At 38.9% G+C, this 21253-nt stretch overlaps 1 protein-coding gene across 1 annotated transcript in view; it reads left to right on the top strand.

Moving 5' to 3' along the window:
• Nucleotides 1-21253, top strand: part of NPAS3 (neuronal PAS domain protein 3) — a 1138615-nt gene that overhangs the window by 788521 nt on the left and 328841 nt on the right. Inside the window, 1 exon segment of the mRNA XM_043988462.1 lies at nucleotides 15730-15819. Within this exon segment, the coding sequence (XP_043844397.1) occupies nucleotides 15730-15819 (90 nt within the window).

The raw sequence follows: 21253 nt of genomic DNA, 5'->3' as shown, positions 1-21253 counted from the left end.
TGAATTCAAATACTGACTCTACTAGTTCACATATATAATCTTGGATAAGTCATAGAAACGAGTCATTACCTCAATTTCTTGAGTTAAGGGTTAGATTAGTTAACTGCTAAAATCTTTTCTAGCTCCAGACACTCCATAGATATTTTCTTCTAAAACTGAACAAATGTGGAGTCTGCCTTGGAGTTCATTATTTGTTGCCTTGGTGAGTGAAGAAGATATTACATACCCATAATGCAATTTTATAAATTACATCAGAGATGTGTCATTGTCCAAGGTTGGATATAGAATCAGGAATCAGCTGCTGAGAATACTGGCCTACAGTACAAAAGGAGAGTGTACCTCTGAGTTGGAGAATGTTTATAAACTACTGATTGATAATACAGAACACACTAGATGGGGGCTTTTGAGTGACATTATTAGAATCCTCAGCCTTTCAGCCTCACTCTCTCCAACTCTGGAAGAACCAGTTTGCCTCTGGGGACCTGTGAGTTCAAGTGCCAAGTTGGGGAAGTAAGCCTAAAAGGAGTTCTGCATGATATGATGTTTATAAAACAACAATAAGAAGAAGAGGAAAACAGAAGAGGAGGGAGAATAACAAATGAGCAACAGAGAAGAAATGAGAGAAACAATGCTGAGAAAAAGCTCTTATTAAAATCCAACTATTTTAATGGGGTTTATCTGACATCACAGTAGTCTGCTTTCTTAAAGCCTTGTCAGATGGGGAAGGGCTGGGAATATTTTTACAATGGCTCTTTATAATTTTCTAGAAAAATTTAACAGTACTTAAAAGTTAAGAACTATTTCACTTAAAAAAAATCTCATTCATAACATCCAAAGATATTTCCACCTTTTTTCCCATTAATGAGGGACAATGAGTGTAGAACATTAAATATACTGTCAGACTTTGTTGATGTATTTCTTACCATGTTGGTTAGTTTTCCTGATTTTTTTCTTCTCTCTTTAAAAAATGCTTTATTACATGGGATGACTGTTTGGGAGGGGAAAGTGGAGAGATAGAGTGGGAAATGTAAGTGATGTAAAAACAAAAGATATCAATAAAATATATTTTTAAAGGAAAATCTTCATTTTCTAGGACAGAGAAAAGAGCCATTTGGTAACAAATTAATCATTGAAGGGAGAAATTCACAAATATGGCTAAGAATTCAATTGCTTTTTTGTTCTAGATACATTATGCTAAAGGCTAGTCCATCCATGGAGGGGAAAAAAGGGCACTAGCATAGATTCTAAGGACTTAAAACAAGTCAGAGAGTGAACCTAATGAAAATCAGACTAGGAACCTAATAAGAAAATTAATGTGTTTCACCTTTTAATTTCCATTTTGTTTTTTATAAATTGGAATATATATATATATATATATATCTTCAAGAAGCAGTTGTCTGCATTTCCAATAAAATGGCTTAGGGGGTGTTAACAACACATATCACTGGGAAAGAAAGCAACATTGGCAAATGTGAGTGGAGCCAATGCAAATTATGCAGGCCCAATTTGATTTGGGGAGCCCTGATTGTCTCCAGTAACACCTCACAAGGTACTTGCAAATGGAGCATTTATTCATCAGTATGTTTTAACTGTTTTCAAACCATTTCTATCCATCTTATCATGGGCTAGTGGAGACAAAAGCATATGCAAATAGATCATTGTTTTGTGAAATTAAATACCATCAAGTCTGACCAGTTAACTTTTCTTAATGTATAGATTATCAACATGGCAGACTGCATTAGTTATTTTGGTACTTTTGTAATGTGTGGTCCTATGGATTCATTCTTGTGGGTTCCTTACTCACAATTAGAGTACCAAGTTGTAGTCTCCCCAAAACCCTTGGGTAATCATGTTGCTTCTGTTTGTGTCTTCATTTTCTTTTTTTTTTTTCTTTTTTTTTTTTAGTGAGGCAATTGGGGTTAAGTGACTTGCCCAGGGTCACACAGCTAGTAAGTGTTAAGTGTCTGAGGCCGGATTTGAACTCAGGGACTCCTGACTCCAGAGCCGGTGCTCTATCCACTGCGCCACCTAGCTGCCCCGTGTCTTCATTTTCTTAACTGAATAAGATACTTTCTGAATAGGCTATACTTCCATCCTCAAGAAAGCAAGATTTTTTGGTGGGAAATCATTGCTGCTCTTTAACTTGATTAATAGTAGTGAGCTTCCTTATCAATATAATAAAGCTGAACAAATTTTCTTTGAGAATTCGCCCAAATTCAGGATCAAGACTAATTAAATGCTTACAAATGATAAAATATGGGATTTTTTGTTTTGGTTTTGGTGAGGCAATTGGAGTTAACTGACTTGCCTAGGGTCACATAGCTAGTAATTGTTTAGTGTCTGAAGCCAAATTTGAACTCAGGTCCTCCTGAATCCAGGACTGATGCTCTATCCACTGGGCCACCTAGCTGCCCTGATCAAATATGTTTTGATCCATTTTTTCCCCATGTATGATCTTAAGTCAATGGGAGAAGCTGAAGGCTTTTTGGTGACACAGTACACCTGATCCAAAATATAATTACACACACACACACACACACACACACACACACACACACACAAACACCCTTCTGGGATTTTTTTTTCCTTCAGTGGGAGATGATCTTTTTTCCAGAGAGCAGTAGAGAGAGACAAGATTTTATTTGGAGGGGACTACAAGCTGGATGATACCCCTCAAAGTATGTTAGGGATTTTAAGGGACTTTTTGTGATACCAAAACAACTTGAACATACTCATTGGAGGCAGCACAGTATGCTAGAGAAAAGACACTGCCTGTGGAGTCAGAGGACCTTGGATAAGGCTTCTGTCTCAAAACCTGTTTCTGTGTCTCCCTAGCTATGTGACTTTGGATGAATCATTTAATTCCCCCAACATCAGTTTTCCATCTGTGAAATAAGGAAATTGAACTAGATGCCCTTTAACTTCTAACTCTAAATCTATGCTTCTATGAACATCTGTGACCTCAGGCAAACCATGGAAGACTGGGTCTTAGATCCTTGACTGTAAAAGAAGGGGTTAGAGTAGATGGCCTCAAAGGTCCATTCTTGGGGCAACTAGGTGGCGCAGTGGATAAAACACGGGCCCTGGATTCAGGAGGACCTGAATTCAAATCTGGCCTCAGACACTTACTAGCTGTGTGACCCTGGGCAAATCACTTAACCCTCATTGCCCCAGGGGAAAAAAGGTCCATTCTTATTCTGCATCCATGATCCCCCAATCTGTGATCCTATGATCTTTCTTCATTGTCTTTCACCCTGGAGCTACAAGGTGCAGAGCAATCTAGAGGATTATTTCATTCTCTACTTAGAGAAAGGATGGTGGAGTAGCCTGCTGGCAACTAATAATTGACTGACTGATGGACAGCTTTCTCTCCTCTCCTATTGACATCAGAAGCCAGAGCCAATATGCTCTGGAAAGATATAACCTCAGACGTTCGGCAAGGAACTTAATGCATGTAGTTTTATATGGAAGATTCAACTCTGGTGTTACATTTTGCAATCATATAATTATAGCTGTTTGTACTAGGTATCATGATAGAATTTCTATGTACCATGGTGACATGATATGAAGGAAGGAAGGAAGAAAGGAAAGGAAAGGAAAGGAAAGGAAAGGAAAGGAAAGGAAAGGAAAGGAAAGGAAAGGAAAGGAAAGGAAAGGAAAGGAAAGGAAAGGAAAGGAAAGGAAAGGAAAGGAAAGGAAAGGAAAGGAAAGGAAAGGAAAGGAAAGGAAAGGAAAGGAAAGGAAAGGAAAGGAAGAAAGAGAAAATGGAGAAAGGATGTAAGAAGTGAAGATAGAGAGGGAGGGAGGGAAGGAGGAAAGAATCAGGAGCAAGATTTTTAAAAATTGCCACCCCAAATACTGGAAACTGACATTATATTGCCATATGATTTGGTTGCCCAGCAAGATGTGAAGGTAGCAAAGCCTATTACTTTTGGAGTTTACCTAAGTTCTTTACCTACTTCAGCCACACTGAGCAGTTCTAATTTTACATTCAGTGAAATGATTTTAGTGTTTCTTTGCACTTCAACTAGCACTTGCATTCCCTACTTTAAGTCCTATGACACCTCTTCAATCTTACTTGGATTTTTGTTTACTGTATCTTTTTTTTTAAAATGAGGCAATTGGGGTTAAGTGACTTGCCCAGGGTCACACAGCTAGTAAGTGTTACGTGTCTGAGGCCGGATTTGAACTCAGGTACTCCTGACTCCAGGGCGGGTGCTCTATCCACTGCGCCAACTAGCTGCCCCTACTGTATCTTTATAATCTATAAAGCCAAGACTTAAAATGGTTATTCCCAACCTGGTAATGGCAATGGAGGATGGGTAAACTACCCATCAGGAGTTATTGTAACTGCAGTAGCAGTAGGGTGAGCTGGGGAGGTTTCTCTTAATAGAGTTACTTAAAAAACAACAATACTTTAGCTAGGGAGAGATTGCTAACACCTAATTCTCCCTCTGTTCATTGCTTCCTTTCTCTATAGCCTGCAGTTGGAGCAGCTATATACTTTAGTTCAGGACTTCTTAAACTTTTTCCTCTTATGACCCTCCCCCCCCCAAGAAATTTTTACACAACCCCAGGTATGTAGGCATATAAAATAGGTATACATAATATTTTACTGTTGCCGAATTTTTGTGAACCCCACATTCAATTACATGACACCATATGGATTCCCGACCAACAGTTTAAGAAGCTAAGCTCTAGACACATACTTTAACCTTTTTCTAAGCTAAAATAGACCAGGGCTTATTTAGCATATACTTTATTCATTGTTGAGTTTATCTGTTTCATAGTTTAAAAAAATTCACATGCTGAGTCACCATTTGCCATCTACTCCTTCAATGAAGTTGTCTTACAGCATTAGAGCACAATGTTTAGGTTAATGACAGTGAATTGCATGGAAAACCTGGGACAATGGATAGAAAATTGTCCCTGGAGCCAAAAAGACTTGAGTTCAAATCTTGTCTCTGGCACATCTTGGCCATGGGATCAAAAGTTGTTTAGCCTCTTGGTGCCCCCAGGTAATTCTCTAATAGTATGAATTTACATAGCAGGGGCCAGCCTGTTACTGGTAAAGAAAGTTTCATTCCCTTTACCAATGAGTCTACAGGTCTAGACACAAAAAGAAAAGAAAGTTGGTGTGTTATCAAACTGCAGAACTGAGTCTTCTTTACCACAGGTTTTCAGTTATTAATCATGGAAGAGAGTGGGAGGAAGAATGAGGTTGAGAAAAAGCCATAGCTAACATTGCCTCAGATCCTGGAGTGGGAATAAGGTTCTGCTGACAACCTATCTATATAGGGTCTTCTCACCTTGTCCCCTTATCCAGCCAAGAAATAAAAGTAGAAGGTCATCAGAGCAGCACTATTCTCTGGTGGTAAACTGAGTTGTTTATCTTGAAATCATTCAGGACAAGTCCTCAGATTCCATCAGAATAATTGATTTTCATAGAAATGTGTATCCCTGCTTTGTATGGAATCAGCTCTGGAGCTAAGGCAGTGAAGCAAGGCAGCCTCAAAGCACTTGGAATACACAGAAAACCAATATAGAGATATCAACATTACAAATGTAGACCACAAAAGAACTGAGCAATTACTTGGGAGAGAAATTCAAAAAAAACATTCCCTGGCTTTGTGGATTTCTGGAATTAAATGTTATTTTCTATTATAAGTTCATGGTACTTATATGCTTATATGGATTCAGGAAAAATTAGTCATTAATTAGGGGAATGACAGATAAAACAGGGAATAAAAAATGGCATCAATAATTTCTTTTCTTTCTTTTATTTTTTCAATCATTTCTTTAAATGAAAATTGAGAGTTTCCTTGGTCCATTCATTACCTTGAACTAGAATTTCTAAACCACATTTGTAATAATCAGATTCTTCTGACCACAGATTTAAAAAAAAATTTCCTCTAGACATACTAATAGTTTTTAGAATGGAAATTCATGTGAATGCAGCAGATTAATATCTCATTTCTCTAAATGGTCTTTTAACATGCTAAATTCATTACAGGGTTCTTTAATCATTGTTTCTTTTCATAACACAAACTCTTTACAAATAGGAATGGATGAGCAAAGCTTTTGGTTTTATTTTTATTTTCTTGTAAAAGGCATGTTTTTAAGAGTCACCCTACCAGGCATGGTGGTACCTGCCTATATTTCCTGTTGCTGGAGATATTGAGGTTGGTAGATAGCTTGAGTCTGGGCGGTTGTGAGCCCCAGTAGGGCTAAAGGTGATTGTGTGTCTCCACTATATTGAGCACCAATAATCTCCCAAAGTAGAGGGCCACCAAGCTACCTAAATAAGGGTGAACTGAACAAGGTTGGAAAAATAGAGCAAGTGAAGACTTCCAGGTTGAGATCAGGTCCATGAGTGGCCACTGCACTTTCAGATGGGGGTAAGATAGATAGTTGTTGTTTATTCTCTTCCAACTCTTAGTGGCCCCGTTTGGGGTTTTCTTGGCAAAGATACTTGGAGTGGTTTGCCATTCCCTTATGCCATGATCCTCCCTTACCATTTTGTCCAGAATTCTAGAACTTACCCTCTATTTTTTGCTACCATAGTATCACCCCACAGGGCATAAAAATGTTTTCTCCTTATAAACTCCCTTATCTTCCTTGGAGCAAAATTCATTCTAACTTTGCTAAACGCGCCTATACAAATAGGCTAGATTAGATCCTTTCCCTGTCATCTGGATAAATGAACAAAATCAAATGGAGCTACAATATGCTATTTCTCAGGCAGGTGTGACCTCTAACATCAGTTTCATTCCAGCTTGAAGATTTGTTAACCTCAAGACTTTAAGTTTTATCAAAATCAATTATTAATTTCCTATTTTGGTGATTTTGTAAATTCCAGATGTCTCACTTAATTTTAATTTTTTTTCTTATAACAGGAATTAGAGTGTCTAAATTTGAGGACAGTGGGCACTATATAAGGCATTTTGTAGCATATGCCAAAAATAACTCCTCTAAAGCTATTTCTAGGCTAGAGGGAATCTTTATCTAAACAAGCTAATATAGATCCTTTTGTTATTTTCTTCTCTGGGTGGTGTGTTTTTATTCACTCCAAATAGCTTAAAAGACAATAAGAACTAGCCAGAGAAGATGGCTAAGAATCGCCCCATATTAAGAATATAGAGTTATCATCTTCGATCTGTCCACTCACTTAATAGAGAACTCAGAGCCCTAGGGATTGAGGATCAAAGGATATAGGATAAACAATTAGAAAAAAGCACTTCAATTCAATAAAATTTTTTTTACTATATGCTAGGCACCATGCTAAATATTGGGGATCCAAGACAAAAATTAAGAAGACCTTTCCTTCAAAGACTTTACTTTCTACTTGGAGGAGAAGACACGGACAAAGAGAAGTCCATGCAAAATATGTGAAAAGTAAATAGTAATTTCCTTGAGCAGGGAGAGGGGGTGTACACTCACAAATAGACCTCACGTAGGTGGCAGCACTCAAGCTCAGCCCCAATGGAAGTTAAAAACTTTACAAGACAGAAGGAATGAGGGAGTACATTTCCTTCTTGGGGGACAGCTCTTGCAAAGGCTCGGAGGGAGATGGGAGGTGGAATGTTTTGTACGGGGAATGGCAAGTAGGCCAGTTTGCCTGGAATGTAGTGTATAAAGGAGGAAATGTACAATATGTTCACAAAGACATATTGGAGCCCAGTTTTGAAGGGCTTTAAATGACAAAAGAGTTTGTGTCTTGAGCAGAGTAGTGATACGGTCAGACTTTTGCCTAAGGAAATAAGATTTTTCAGCTATGTGGAGGATGGATAGAAGACAGGAGAGACTGGAAGCAGGGAGAATAACTATGAAGTTTTTCAACTTGCTGCGTGGAAGTGGTTGAACACCTGAACTTGAGTGGTGGCCATGTATGTGAAGAAAAGAAGATAGGTATAAGAGATATTGTGGAAGTAGAATCCATAAAGCTCTGCATTTAATGGGATTAAGAGGTAGGGGGACTGTGGGGAAACTGACAGTCATGTAGCGAATGACTTCAATGCTATGGACCATAGTAATGAGAAGGAAGGGTTTGGGGATGTAAAGGGGCTGGAGATAATGAACTCCGTTTTGAATATGTTGAGCTTCATGTGCTTACAGGACATCTGGGGCAGCTCGGTGGCACAGTGGATAGAGGGCTGGACCTAGAGTCAGGAGGATCTGAGTACAAAGCCGACCATATGCACTTACTAGCTTGTGACCCTAGGAATATAGCTTAACCCTGTTTGCCTCAGTTTCCTCATCTATAAAATGAGCCAGAAAAGGAAATGGCAAAGAATGACCCAACTGGGTCAAAAAGAGTCAGACATGACTGAAGATGACGAAAGAACAAAATAGGACACCCTGTTGCAAGTGCCCACTTAACCATTGATGATAACACATATCCATATATTAACTTGTGGTCTTATCAACTGTATTGAGTTTTTGTTCCTCTGTCTCATGCCAAACAAAGTGAGAATATTCTTTTACTGAAACATTATTAGTTTTTATATACCCTTGATCACTTATACCCAAATGGGAGAAACTGTATGGCCATCCCAGCTGCGCTAAAAAATATACAATTAAGCCATATTGCATAAAGTATCTTTATAATGGAATCTGTTTTCCATTTGGTCTGATACTAAAACCAAAATATATACATTACTCAAGACACTGTTGAACTAGCATCCCAGAGAGGAAAGGTCAATACTTTGGTACACAGATCTTGCAACATGGAAAGTAGTCATCTTGGTTTGGGTTGGTTTTTCCTATTTTCTCATTACACCATCTCACCAGCACCCCTATCATTCAAGCACCTGATTCAAGAAGAGAATACATTTCTGTCTATCTCTGCCTTCCTGTTTTTGCCACAAGTTAATTGTTTTATTGGTTAATTCGTTTGTTCATTCATCTATCTATCTATCTATCTATCTATCTATCTATCTATCTATCTATCTACCCATCTATCTATCTATCTATCTACCCATCTATCTATCCATCCATCCATCCATCCATCCATCGGTTAATTCTTTTTTGTTTGTTTTGAAACAGTAAAAGATGGCTTGAGATTTTTATAGTTCCCTACCTTAGCCTCCTAATAAGAGTAGCCATTCTTTTTTTTTTTTATTTTTTTTAGTGAGGCAATTGGGGTCAAGTGACTTGCCCAGGGTCACACAGCTAGTTAAGTATTAAGTATCTGAGACCGGATCTGAACTCAGGTACTCCTGACTCCAGGGCCAGCGCTCTATCCACTGTGCCATCTAGCTGCCCCGCCATTCTTTATTAATGGGAAAGTGGGATCCGTGAATCCAAGTTAGGACTGTTTGGTTATGTGATTAGGCAGGGTTTGCTCCAGAGAACACCAAACTTGGTCAACATTTCTAGGTAGCTGCTTTGTGCATTAAAATATGAAATTACAATCCTTTGCATACTTGGCTTATCAGGCAGGGAAGAAAAGTGATATGGGAAACAATGTTTGTAGGGATTCCTAAGGATTAAATAAAAGGCCAGGCCTTTTGATATCAGCTCTCATCTGCTTTGAGAAACATATGTGCTTTTTGTATTCTTATTTCCAAAAATGCAGCTTTCATTTTTGCACATTACTTTATTGTTAAAGCCCAGTCCATAAAAACATAATTTGGGAACCCCCAACCCCAAGCCAACTCATTTGGGGTCCAGTCTCTACTAGCTCCTTGTGAAAGCCACTATCTTCTTGAAGTTTCCAGGAGTGCAGACTTATATCAGCAGCCTACCATTACCTCCTAAAAGCTACAATGGGATGTTCATGATATCTCAAAGGGGTCTCTCAAAGGATTGCTGTAGTTCATCCTCATGAAACCCGGGGAACTTCTCCCTAGCCACATCTCTTTTATCTGTTGTTAAAACATATTATAGAATGAATATTTCAGCACTATCTTTGCCATGCAGACCAGTGATGTTTTGTGTTCTTCAGGCTTGGGATAGAGGCAACTAGGGGGCACAGTGGATAGAACACTAAGCCTGGAGTCAGGAAGAAATGAGTTCAAATCCAACATCAGCAAGTCACTTAGCCTCTGTCTGCCCCAATCTCCTCAGTTATGGGAATCATAATAGCACTTACCTTTAGGGTGGTTGTGAGGAGCAAGTGTGATAACTGTAAAGCTCTTTTCACATAGTAAGTACTTAGTAAATGCTTATTCCCTTCCTGTATTCCCAAACTCTTCTACCCTCTTTTATAAAACCCAAGGGAGCTGTCTGGTAGAATATATTTCTGATGATAACCTTTAGCTCAGTTGGCTCAAAAGATTTTTGGATCATGTTGTTTGTTCAGTCATATTCAGTTGTGTCTAACTCTTTGTGGACCCATTTGGGGTTTTCTTGGCAAAGATACTGGAGTGGATTGCCATTTCCTTCTCCAGATCATTTTACAGATGAGGAAACTGAGGCAGAGTTTAAGTGACTTGCCCAAGGTCACACAGCTAGTAATTGTCTAAGGCCGGATGTGAAATCAAGAAGAAAGGTCTTCCTGACTCCAAGCTCGGTGCTTTACCCACTGTTCTACCTACCAACCCTTTTTTGGATCATGCCTCTCTATGTTTGTTGTTGTTCTGGACTTCTGATTAAATCAGCATGGAGGAACTCCCAGTATGTAAGTTCCTTCTACTGATACAGATGGACACCTCCTTTATAGGTTCCTGGAAACACCAAGAGGTTAAGTAATATGTCCATAGTCATACAGCTATATGATGTGCCTGAGGCCAAACCTGAATCCATGTCTTCCTGGCTCAAAGGCTGGACCTCTATCCACTACACCACACTGCCTTGCCTTAATGATAGCAAAAAACATTGTAACAGTTTTCTAATACTCCATATCTGCTGGATGATAGACACCATCCTCAAATTAATGCTCAGCTCTTGTCATAATATCATTATGTCGTAACACTGAAAAACTCTAATTAAGAAGATGTGTTTGCCAGGGAAAAAGTTGAGTATATCAGTGAATCTACTTTATCATGGATGGGCATTCCCTCCCCCCACTCCCCCCAATCCCTGACAACTATGAGGCTAAATTATAAGAAGAACATCACAGATGCATGGTGCATTGGACAAAGAACACATGCATGCATTTAAATCACGTATATCTTACTTTTTTACTGATGTAATTGTGAAATATGTTCTTTTTGCATTCATAATTAGGGGGTGGAACAGATGGTGAAGGCTTAGTTTAAAATAATCTGTCATTAAAATAACCTAGCCTACTGGTAATTCTTCACTATAACTGGAGTTAGGTCACAGGAACAGGATTTTTTCCCCCTGCATTGGAATACACTAGAAGGAATTAGGGGATTTCAGGGATAGTTGGATAGGAAGGGATCCTTCCCCCTTTAAGGGCACTTGAGTAAAATTTCGCTGTGTGAAATTTGGCTGTAGGGAAAATACAAAAATAGCTGGGTCAAACTCTGACAAATAAAAACCATTTAGCACAATGCATTAAGCAATGCATTGAACATCAGTATACCTTTAATCAGAATGGTACAATAAGTCATACACTTTGAGGAAATAACCCCTTATCTGACAGATATAGTTAGAGGCACTCAGCTATTCTGGGGTGGTGTATATGTGTGTGTGCAGAGGTGTTGTGGTGGAGGGAAGAGGTTAAGAAATGTTGCCTTACATTTTGTATGTTACACTGATGTCAGGGGATAAAAATTATAATTACTGACATTATCAAGAGGTCTTATAGCCAATGATATCTGCATCTCAACCTCATTTCCAGTGTGGACACCACATACTCTTACTGGGATGTGACAAAGAACATCTATCAGCTCTCTCTGAATAGCTTAAGACTATTTTTTACTAATAAAAAAACTGTTTTGATAAATCAGATACTGTATGCCTTTAAAACGTCCGTTTTACCATTTCTGCTAAGATTTTTTGTTCTCCAACTGCTTTGAGGAAAGCATATAGATTTCAGCATGGTATTATAATAAATCTTCTGGAGGAGGGACAAGCATTAACATTTGTGTTGGTTCTTTTTCATCTTAATCCAACCTTGGTTAATAATCAGAAAATTCTACATAGTGGGTAAGAAGATGTAATTAACCCTTTGACCCCAGAATCTTAATTGGCGCCTGTTGAAAACAGTGGGCAGTTTAAAAAAAAATTAAAAAGTAGCCTGCAGTGATTGAAACTGCACAGTACATAATGGCTTTCTCAAATCAAAAAAAAAAATTAATGCCAGAGAACGTTCAGATTAATCACATTTGGTTCCTGAGTCTAACTGATGAAAATATTTTCTCCCCCCACCTACCCTCTTGAGATCAGAGACATCCAAATTCCAGCCAGCTTTGAAGGCCTTCTGGAACTTCTCCAAGGATCTACTCAACATGTTATACCTCTGCCCCCAAAAAAACTGGCATGGGGCTGGGGGTGGGGGTGGGGTGACAGTAATTATCCTCATGCTTATTTCCAAAATAGAGAAACAACGTGGCAGGGGCAGCTAGGTGGCGCAGTGGATAAAGCATCAACCCTGGATTCAGGAGGACCTGAGTTCAAATCCGCCCTCAGACACTTGATGAGTACTAGCAAGTCACTTAACCCTCATTAACGCGCAAAAACAAAATAAAACTAAATGGAAAAACCTGGCAGTGTAAGCAGCATGGCTCAGTGGAAACAGCATCTGAAGTCAGAGGGACTGAGTTCAAATGTTGGCTCAGCTGTTTACTATCTGCATAATTTGGGGAAAATCTCTTAGCCTCTTTGGGCTTCAGTTCATCTATAAGATGAAGAGGTCAGACTACGTTTCTAAGGTTACCTCTTCCTCTAAATTCATGAACCCATCAACTCTTTCTCTAGAGTTGTTAAGCTAAGTAGCACAATGACTGGATCACTGGGCCTGGAGTCAGGAAGACCTGATTTGGGATCCTGTCTCAAGCATTTACTAGCTGTGTGACCCTGGACAAATCACTTAAGCTCTATTTGCCTCAGTTTCCTCATTAGTAAAATGGAGATAATAATAGTACCTCCCTTCCAGGGTTGTTGTGAGGATCAGATATGAAAGATATTTGTACATCTTGAAGCTTTATGTAAATACTGATTATTAAACATGATATAATGGTTGTAATTATGGTCGTTATCATTATTATTACTTTGAAGGTACTCAAACTTGAGATATAGAAATTCAATTCAAGATGCATCTTATCTGTAAAATGCCTTCTGTGTGACCCTGGGCAAGTCACTAAATCCTGTTTGCCTCAGTTTCCTCATAAAATGAGCTGGAGAAGGAAATGGCAAACCACTCCAGTATCTTTGCCAAGAAAACCCCAAATGGGGTCATGAAGAGTCAGACACAACCATAAAATGACTGAACAACAACAACAACTAAAAAAAGAAAAACATTTCATTTTAAAATGGGAAAAATCCAGTCAAGCAATCTAGGCAATATCTGAACAATCTGTGACCCATGTTTTCACCAAACTGGAAGACTTTTTTGTTTTTTTGTTTTGTTTTTGTGGGGCAGTGAGGGTTAAGTGACTTGTCTAGAGTCACATAGCTAGTAAGTGTCAAGTATCTGAGGCTGAATTTGAACTTAGGTCCCCCTGAATCCAGGGCCACTGCACCACCTAGCTGCCCCCAAGGCTGGCCACTTTTTAAATGGTTTCCTTTTAATAGGTTTGGGTATTTTTCCTTTTAGTATTTCTTTTTTCTGGCTCTGGTGGCCAAGACTCATATGGCATTTCTTTTTGAACACAAGAAAAAAAAAGCCTTCTTCATTTGGCCCTTAAGAGTATGAATGCATATGGATTATCTCATTATCATGTCCTGGATTTGTCTCCTATTACTGATACTAGATTTGATAGATAGAAGCATAACATCATAAATATAAAGTTGAAAGGCATTTCCAAAGCTATCTAGTCCGCCAGCCTCATTTTGCAGATGAGGGAACTGAAGCTTAGGGAAGTTAAGAGACCTGCTCAAGGTCATACATGTAGTAATCATTAGAGGTAGATTTTGAAGCCACGTTTTCTGATTCCAATCAGTGCTCTTTCCATACTAATCACTTGAAAAGTATGATTTTTCTAAGAAGGTATAAGCTGTTTTAACAGTATAAATGGTGTACCAAGGAAAGTCTAGGTAGATTTGTATTTTATAACTTTATAAACATAAATTAGGAAGTCTTTGTTTTTAGATAGACCTTCTTTGTCAAGTAATTGTTCTTCATGTGGCTTATTTTTTGGTACTCTCCACCCCTCCAGGCAGACTTTGAAACGTTTCTCCCACCTAGTAAACCAGAGATGGGGACCAGCAGCATGGTAGAAATTAATCTGGAGGCAAAGGAAGCAAAAGCTGCTTGGAAAATACCATTCAGTATTTTTAAGAGGCTAAAATTATGACAGGGATTTAGGGAAGAGTATATTTCTTTCCAATTTTGCATATACTTCTGTCATCTTCCCCTTACTAAAAAAAAAAATCCTTTCAATCTCCCTAGATGTGGGTTTCCATGTGTCTCCTGGCCAATGTGGTATGCCAAATATTTTCAGATTCACAACCTCATTAATATGACCAACCTTTATAACTTCGTAATTATTTTTTCCCAAGGCAAAGTAGAGGATATTCACTTCTATGGTACCTTGTTAGAGAAATAACACAAAATGAGGGGGTGCGGAAGTGATTTCGAGCATAAACTAGCACCTACTTGCAGTGCAAGAATTTAAAGCAAGTTTATTCTCAATTTTAGTGGTATATTCCCATCTGAGTCCACAGTGATTTATACCATTCATCAAATTGAAAATGCATCCCTTCATTTGGAAACTGCAGTGAGGTTTCAGGACTTACAGATTAATGTGTAGTGTCTTGCCCTTACCCCACTCCCTTCCCCCCCCCACCCGCCACTTCCAGGCCTATTCCCATTTAAGGAGTTGTAATGAAACGTGGATCTCAACATTAATGTAGAGTTTTGCATGTAAATAATAAAATTGGCAAGATTGTGAAGGAGTCACCCATCAGTATATTGGCCCCTAATCTGTTGACTTGGTTTGTTAGTTATAGGAACATGAAGAAATGGCACATAATCCTCTATTAATTTTTTTTTGTGGGGCAATGGGGGTTAAGTGACTTGCCCAGGGTCACACAGCTAGTAAGTGTCAAGTGTCTGAGGCTGGATTTGAACTCAGGTACTCCTGAATCCAGGACCAGTGCTCTATCCACTGCACCAACCTAGCTGCCCCATAATCCTCTATTAATTAACAAATTATTGAGATACAGAGTGGTTCAAGTGGACATCTGACTTTCTCTACATATAGTCATCCTTTATTTGGTTATTTTCTTTTTTCTCCTCTTGCTCAAGCCTCCCCTTATGACGATTACCATTCCTCTTAAAGTTGGCAAACAGAGAGTTTGGCGATTTTCAATTCGAATAACAATGAAATCCCAAAATGCAAGGGAAATATTTCATAGCATCTGGACTTTCTCGTTTTTATACATTGCAAAATATCTCATGATCAGCATGCCAAAGATGTAAAAAGCCTCTCCCTCAACCTAATAAAGGCATTTTTATAGGAAATTTAGGCACTTTGTTCCTTCAAAGTCCATGCAATGCCAAAAGTTACTGAGAACAGAAAGAGATGTTGTGAAATCAGCGCATCATGCTTTTGTCTTAGTCTGCAACCAATATGACCCTTTGCTAAATATCAGCAGTATCTTCTCTATTTATCAGTCAATTTATACCTGTCTTTTTTTTTCTTTCTTCTTCTGCAGTCCCTGGATGGATTTGTATTTGCACTAAATCAAGAAGGAAAATTTTTGTACATTTCAGAAACTGTCTCCATCTACCTTGGCCTCTCCCAAGTAAGTAAAACAAAAATAGCTTCTGAAAGGTGATGGTGTGAATGGCCTCACTCTTAGGCTTTTTTCATTCTTCAAGGAATAGTCTGCTTTGCATGAATTATCAAATGTATAATTTAATGGCATCTCCCAACTCTTCCTGCGTGCTCATTGAGAAGCCCGGGTGTCAGGATTGACTGTTCTGAAATAAACTTGGGCTTGAAAACTTTCCCCCGAGTGCCCCCTTACCCCAAAGAATCATTATTAATTTATTGAGAACAAATGGAGTTTCTTCCCTCAGTTGTTTTGAACTTTGAAACCTCTGTGCCCAGTAGGAGAGGGACACACTAATAGTGCTTCCCTTGTGTCCTATTACTGGATGTTTATGGAGTACCCTGCATTATCCTGGGAGCTGACACAATGACAGAGAGTCATTTGGAGTCAAGAAATGCTGAAAGAGACCATTAAAATGTGTTGTGGGGAGGGTTTCAGCAAGGACATATTTTGCTGCCTTTGCAAATGTTCCTTAATGCTGAAAGACAATTTGATAAAATAAGATGGTTATTTATTTTGTTTTTGCCATTTAATTACTAACACGTTTGTCAGAGGTTAAAAGAAAAGGAAATAATAGTGGGGGCAGGGCAGCAGTGGAGGGGGGTAAGCCCCTGTACATTTGCTGTTTCTTCATCTTTATCATGAAAAAACTTGAAATTTAGTATGATTTAAGTGAGGAATACAGGCTGTGCCAACAGAATGCCAAAATGTCCTGACAAAAAGTGAAAAATTAAGCTAATTATCTGGATGTTTTATCTATTGCAATGCCAAACATCTGGATATTTGGAAGTGTCAGGGTGATTGGCTGAATTTGGCCCTTTTTATTTCGATGCTTGGCATTACGGAGTCACAACCAAAGGGGGAGATGGTGTGTGTATGTGCAAACATGCACAGGCACACACACACACACACACACACACTTGCAGGTTTGTGTAATGATCTGCCAAGTTCGATCATCTACTTCTAGCCCTCTTTGCCCCGTGGAGATAGAGATGGAGATAAGGTTTGTCTCTCTCTTCTTAAACCGTGGCGCACCCCAGACTCATTGCTCCTGAAAGTTGGCACCATTTTAAGGAGGTTACCAGCATGGTTGGAACCTCTTGGTTGCCAGGGAATTTGCTGTGTAATAGATAAATCAAGAAAGACATTTCAAAATAAAGGAGAAGCATATTTGATATTTGGGTGGGAGGTGAGGTAGGAGGAGGAAAGTTTGTGATTTGGTTAGAATCAGGAAGTGTCTTTTTACCTCCTCCTATATCTGTGCAAGCGATGATATTTTCTTCAGGATTTAGCAAGCCAAAGGATAGAAATAGAAACTGAGCTATTGTTAACTCAATATTAGTATTCTTGTATCTCATTAAAGCCCCTAGTTTTGTAATAGGCTTTAATCCTTGCCCTAATCTGTTTGGGACTCAGTATCAAGGCTCTCAGATTTTGAAACTGGTGCGCCACCATCTTGCTAACACTGTCAAGCTCCAGAACTGGGGTGTTTATGATTATATTACGCTTGTATTAATCTGTTTTATGCATAGTATCCAACAAAGTTTAATAAGCCAGTAAAGAAGAAGGATGAATAATTAGCTTAAGCAGGTAAATGCTAATTATGGAACTCCTGAAAGGCATCCATTATACAGTCGCTTAAAACAAATTTTACAGCCCTGGTTAGTGGTGTAATCCAAATTCTGTCAAGGCAACTGCATTTTCTGTAATTGAGATGTGTATGTTTGCTTTGCATAACAGATGGCTCTGTATGCTTAGACTGATAGCTAGGAAAATAATAATTGCATTATTCTGGCCAAAAGAATATTAGCTCTTGGGTTTTGGCCATTTCACTCAGTCCTCCTGCCAGCACAGCATATGCACATATATGGATTGGATTTTCAAGGAAATTGATGCATCTGGAATAGTGTGGCCATCTGAAATATCATCTGTTCAAGAAAAATTTGGCTTTAACCCTGTGCTAGTTTCTCCTTAAAAGCATTTTATTCCACTGCTTTTCAGCTATAGTCATCAGGTCTATATTTACCCTAAATCGGTGTCAAATTGTTGAGACTTCTGCTAAATAAAATAGTTATGTGGACACGTTATGGTATTTGGCATCTCCTGCATAGGCAAGGCTAGTTTTTAGACAAAACATGTTTCTGGATATTGCACCTTAAAGTAGATGGCTGCCCAGTAAAATATGGGATGCATGTACACCGTTGCCTTCATCTGACTGAGCCACATTCAGCATCTTTGGTGGAAACTGTTAAACGAATAGGTAAAGACAAGAAGTAGAGCCTAAGTCTTTATTAAGCAGCATTGATTGAATAGAATAGGGAAATATAAAGCAGCAAAATGGTCTACACCACCTTCTGGGGCTCCTTTACATATATGATCATCGGGGTATGTGGGGCACAAAAATCAAAGAGAAGATTGAGGTCATATGAATATTAGATGAATATGTTAAGTCTCAGATACTAATGCTCAGGGCTAGGGGGGAAAAATCCTAAAAAAAGATTTGGGGATAGATCGATGAAGTAATGTATGTAAAGTACCTTGTTAATCTTAAAGCACTATGTAAATGTTAGCTATTTGACTATAATAAAATAAAAGCTTAGAGAAAAATCGCAATCCTAAGTAAGTAATTGAGGGATAGCCCTCCTATCTTCTTCAGTGACCACTTCAGGGCTCTTAGGGGTTCATCAATGAAATTAAATGAAAGGAAATGAGGCTCCAGCAGATCCCAGTTAGGCTTCATAAAGCATTTGTTCTTTTTTTTTTTTTTTGAGGAATCATCCCAAATGTCTAAGCAATCTCTCTTTAATTCCATCCTCATCAATATTTTTTTGAAAATTATTAGAGGAGGAAGAGATGGTATCACGTTGAATTCCTGACTGATGTGGAACCAATGAGGATTGTCAGATAGGAACAAGAAAGATGTTTCCTTCCATCAGTCCTTTCCTTTGTAAATGATGCTGTTAGTTTAAGTAGCAAATTCAAATGTTGGAGACAGATCCTACACAGATTCTGTAGAATAATAGGACAGATTGGCAAGTTGTTATGTGTTATTGCGACTATCATTTTAAACCACCAGTTTTATCTTTTCTTAATTTCTTGGGGTTTTTTTCTGAAGTGTTTAGAGGTATACAGGTTTTTAAAATCCATATGCCTAGGAAAGGATGGGGGAAAAGATCCATTGAGTCATGCTTTGTTACATTACTGCAAAGGCTGCCAAATCAGTTTTTCTCTTTTACACTCTGTTAGGCCAGAGCAACAGCTGCTGATGTCTAAGAAATGTGCATGACAGTCATTTTCGTTAAAGTGTTCCCAGAGCTGGTCCCACTATGATGATGTCAGTGAAATTGACTCTGATGATGTCTGAATCCACTTTGCTACCCTTTTGACATTGTAATTGATATATGTGTATAGCCATTTATATGTATATAAATATGTATATTACATAACATAGATATATACACTGCAGGGCAATAAGGGTTAAGTGACTTGCCCAGGGTCACACAGCTAGTAAGTGTCACATATCTGAGGCCGGATTTGAACTCAGATCCTCCTGAATCCAGGGCTGGTGCTTTATCCACTGCACCACCTAGCTGTCCCCATATAACTATATATTTAAACTAACTTCTAAGAAATAGATTGCAGATTAGGAATAAGTATAATTTCTGTAATTATAGGCAGTCACTCAACACAAGGTTTGATCTAAAGGGAAGATCCCCAAATATCAACTGTAGTTAGTATTCATGGGGATTAATTTATTTTGTCCAAGGTGCCTCACCCTGATGTGGCATTATTACAGGACATTATCAAGGCCTCCCACATTAACTAGGGACAAATAGGAGAAGCAGGACAAAATAAGAGAGAAAGAAAAGAAAAAAAAGTGGATTCAGCTCAACTGCAAGTGTGAATAATAATCTATTTTATGAAATTCCCCTGAGAGAATAAAGGGAACCAGGGAGCCAAACCCCATAGAATGCGCAAGAGGCTACATATGAGTTTAAAAAGCAGTTTGCTGGGGCAGCTAGGTGGCACAGTGGATAGAGCACCGGCCCTGGAGTCAGGAGTACCTGGGTTCAAATCCAGCCTCAGATGTTTAACACTTACTAGTTGTGTGACCCTGGGCAAGTCACTTAACCCCAATTGCCTCACTAAAAAAAAATAAAATAAATAAAAGCAGTTTGCCCAAGTTTTCACAGGTGGTAAGAAGCAGTATTCCTACAAAGGGCTTCATTGCCAAAAGCAGTGACAGCCCTGTGGGTCCACAGCTACCTCTCTACAGGTGAGGCTGAGAGCTGGGTGCAGACAGGCCTATTTGCCTCTGTCAGTGCCCTTTTGTATGGGAACCGAGAATGGTCACGTGAATCACCATCATTCCTTGCGAGTGATCTCACCCACACCATAAACTCCACAGTTTTCCCTGGGAGACTGGATTTGGCTTTCCAGTAGACCATTCTCAAAGGCAAGGAGGTAGAACTGCAGGTACAGGCAAGGTCGGTGACATTTTCCTTGCAGTATTTTTTTTTTAATTTTAGAGAAACCTCCATTTAAAAAAAAATTACCTACAGAGATTCCAATGAGTAGCTAAAAAGTTTAGGACAGGTCTCTTAACACCTCTGAGATGAAGTTTCCTAATTTGTAAAATAAGGGAAGGTGAAGGTGGGGAAGTTGGGCTGGATCATAGGATTTAGAGCTGAAAGGGTCCTTTATGAAATAATAGACTCAGATTTAGATCCAGAAGTGCCCACTGCACAACATTTTGTGGTTGTAATTGTTGTTCAGTTGTTTTCAGTGGTATCTGACTCTTCGTGACCCCATTTGGGGTTTTCTTGGAAAATATATTACAGGGGCAGCTAGGTGGCGCAGTGAATAAAGTACTGGCCCTGGATTCAGGAAAATCGGAGTTCAAATAACGGCCTCAGACACTTATTAGCTGTGTGAGTCTGGGCAAGTCACTTAACCTTCATTGCCCCACCAAAATATATATTAGAGCAGTTTGCCATTTCCTCTCTAGCTCAGTTTGCAGATGAGAAAGCTGAAGCAAATAAGGGTTAAGTGACTTGCCCAGGGTCACACAGGTAGGAAGTGTCTGTGGCCAGGTTAGAATTCAGGAAAATGACTTTCCCCTGCAGCGCCACCTAGTTGTACAACATAGAAACAAATTTAGAGCAATGCCTTCATTTTGCAGATGAGGAAGCCGAGGGCCAGAGAAATGAAATGATTTGCCCAGGATCACACAAATATAAGTGGCAGAGGGAGAACTCTTTCCCCCCAGACCATTGCTGATCTCTAAGATCCCTTGTTCTAGCTCTAAATCCTATTATCTTAAGGAAGAGGGGCAGCAAGGAAGTCAGAGAGGAAACACTCTTTTGTTTGTTTGTTTTGTTGGTTTTGGTTTTTTTTTTTTTCA

This window comes from Dromiciops gliroides, chromosome 2 (assembly GCF_019393635.1).
Source record: "Dromiciops gliroides isolate mDroGli1 chromosome 2, mDroGli1.pri, whole genome shotgun sequence".
In the NCBI taxonomy this organism is placed as follows: Eukaryota; Metazoa; Chordata; class Mammalia; order Microbiotheria; family Microbiotheriidae; genus Dromiciops; species Dromiciops gliroides.
This window is presented reverse-complemented; position numbering and strand designations above follow the sequence as displayed.